General features: G+C 40.3%; 1 protein-coding gene across 1 annotated transcript; it reads right to left on the bottom strand.

Annotated features, from left to right (window-relative positions):
• Positions 1–1,157: 1,157 nt before the first annotated feature.
• LOC150037737 (uncharacterized) lies at positions 1,158–1,565 on the bottom strand. The gene has a single exon (XM_090311002.1). The coding sequence runs from the start codon at positions 1,563–1,565 to the stop codon at positions 1,158–1,160; it is 408 nt and encodes a 135-aa protein (XP_090167128.1).
• Between the last annotated feature and the right edge of the window lie 1,226 nt (positions 1,566–2,791).

Consider the following 2,791-nt stretch of genomic DNA (forward strand, 5'->3'; position numbering starts at 1 on the left):
GGATGCCTTATTCAAATCCTATACACCAAAATTTTCATAATTCTCATCTAGGTCTCATCTTAAAATATTTCTAAAATTTAGGGACCGCAAGTTTAACCTTAAAAAAGACTTTACTAGATTCCAAGACATCGCATGATTTATTTCAAAAAAACTTTTTCACTAGGGTGTTAAATGATTTTTTTCCTATATCCTTGCATATTTTAGACATTATTTTTTTCCTCTTACCTTTCGCTAATCCAAGTGCCTCGCCTTCATTTTGGCGTGCCCTCACGTGTGTCATGCGGACATCCAACTACAAGCAAGACGCTTTTTCTTAGACTAAACTCATGCCCCTTTCGATAGCGGAATTGTGGTCATTTATTTATGCGTTGATCACGATTCCTACCTTCGTTTTGGCTTGTCCCCGCATGTGTCATGCGAACATCCAACTACGAGTAGGATCCGCTCGCAACGTTAAAGTCATGCGATGCTCTTAGGAAGTCTCGTAAAGGATCAGTTTGAAGGAAAGCTAGCAGACCACTAACTGCTAGAAATGTTTCATGAGGTGACTGTCCTAAAATTAAGTTGACTCTAGTGTATATGAAAAAATAGAAGCATGTGTTTCATCATTGAAATCATAATTGGGAAAGAGACATCATGCAGAGACATCATGCAGTGACTAACTAAATGAATTAATGTTGGATGATTGCGGAAACCAAAGAGGATGTGGTGATAAAATTTTCAAAATTAAAATCCGATGCGACAGTGCAAAATTTGGAATAAAGTCAAAGAAAGATACAACCCCTAAGTTTGCATTGTCGCCCGCATTATTTGTTGACGTATCCAGCTTTGCGGCGATCTATTTTCTTTTGATTGTGGTGACGAAATAAAGTAGTTGCATCTTTATGTACCGCCTCCACAATCGTTTACCTCGATCGTTGCAAGAAAAACATTGAGAGGGTCAAATACAAAAACAAAGTTACAAAATCGTTTACCACGATCGCATTATTATTATTATTATTTTTAAAGATGTAAAATGAAGACAGATAAACGATATTTGAAATAACATCATAGTAGTGAAAGTTCATGAATCACAAGTGAGAAAAGGATATTCCAAAATACTTGCGCCCCAGATGATTTTTTGTCGCATGCCAGCGTAGGGGCCACTCGATTTTCCTTCATTCCGAATTTCTCAGGTCTACAGAGGTATTTTCTCGATGAAAATCACCCCCGTAATATGCCTTGACTCTTTGCCCGTTAACCTTGAATGTACAGGTCTCTTCCTCATTAATCAGCTCAACTGCACCATGCGGGAATATTTCTTTAATTATAAAAGGTCCAGACAAGCGCGATTTTAATTTTCCGGGAAAGAGCTGTAACCGTGAATTGAAAAGTAAGACCTTTTGTCCGACGTGGAGATTTTTGCTGCATAGCCGGTTGTTATGCCAATGCTTTGTTTGTTCTTTGTATATTTTGACATTTTCATAAGCTAGCGTTCTCCACTCATCAAGCTCGATCAATTGGAGTTTTCTTGCTTCCCCTGCTGCTTTCAAATCGAAGTTAAGCTTCTTCACCGCCCACAGCATTTTGTGCTCCAGCTCCAGTGGTAAATGTCATGCTTTGCCAATCACTAACGCATACGGAGACATGCCTATCGGTGTTTTGTAGGTAGTCGGTATGCCCACAGTGCATCGTCCAACTTTGTTGCCCAATCTTTTCGCGAAGGCTTTACCACCTTCTCCAATATCAGCTTGATTTCCCGGTTGGACACTTTAGCCTGACCAGTCGTCTGTGAATGATATGCGGTGGCCACTTGAGGATATTATATTTGCGCAACACTTCTTTGATAGTGTGATTGACAAAGTGGGTGCCTCTATCACTTATTATGGCACGTGGGGTGCCAAAACGAGTGAAAATATTATTCTTCAGAAATTTGGAGACTACCGCCGCATCGCTTGTGGCGCATGCTACTGCTTCCACCCACTTGGACACGTAGTTGACTGCTAACAAAATATAGTTTTAACCATTCGATGGTGGGAATGGTCCCATGAAATCAATGCCTCAGACGTTGAACAACTCCAATTCTAAAATGATGTTCATGGGCATTGCATGTTTCCATGAAATATTACCCGTGCGTTGACACCGATCATACTTCATCACGTAGTCTCTTGCATCCTTAAATAATGTTGGCCAATAGTACCCACTTTGTAATACTTTCACTGCGGTGAGCTGGCCTCCAAAGTTCCTGCCATATGGTGAATTATGACATTGCGATGATATGCGTTGTTGAGCAGCATTCGGTACACACAGTCGTAGAATTTAGTCTGGCCCTCTCTTATACAGATTTGGCTCATCCCAATAATAATATCTGCATTTATGCCTGAGTCGCCTCTTTTGTTGGTCGGTATAATCTTCAGGAAATTGCTCGCAAACCAGATAATTTACCACGTCTGTGTACCATGGTAATTCTTTAATCTGAAATATCTGCTTGTCTGGGAACACTGCGCTCATCTGTTTGATTGCGGTCAACCTCAGGATTTTCCAATATGGATAAATGATCCGCAATTTGGTTCTCCGACCCCTTGCGATCAATTATTTCCATATCGAATTCCTGGAGGAGGAGAACCCATCTAATCAACCTCGGTTTTGTGTCCATCTTTATCATCAAATATTTTATCGCCGAGTGGTCAGTATGGATGAGTACTTTTGTTCCCAAAAAATATGCTCTGAATTTCTCCAACGCAAATATTACCGCAAGCAACTCTTTTTCTGTAGTGGTGTGGTTAGTTGGAGCAGGGTTTAAAGTCCTACT

This window comes from Benincasa hispida, chromosome 2, assembly GCF_027475165.1.
Source record: "Benincasa hispida cultivar pf3 chromosome 2, pf3_genome.v1.1, whole genome shotgun sequence".
Lineage (NCBI taxonomy): Eukaryota > Viridiplantae > Streptophyta > Magnoliopsida > Cucurbitales > Cucurbitaceae > Benincasa > Benincasa hispida.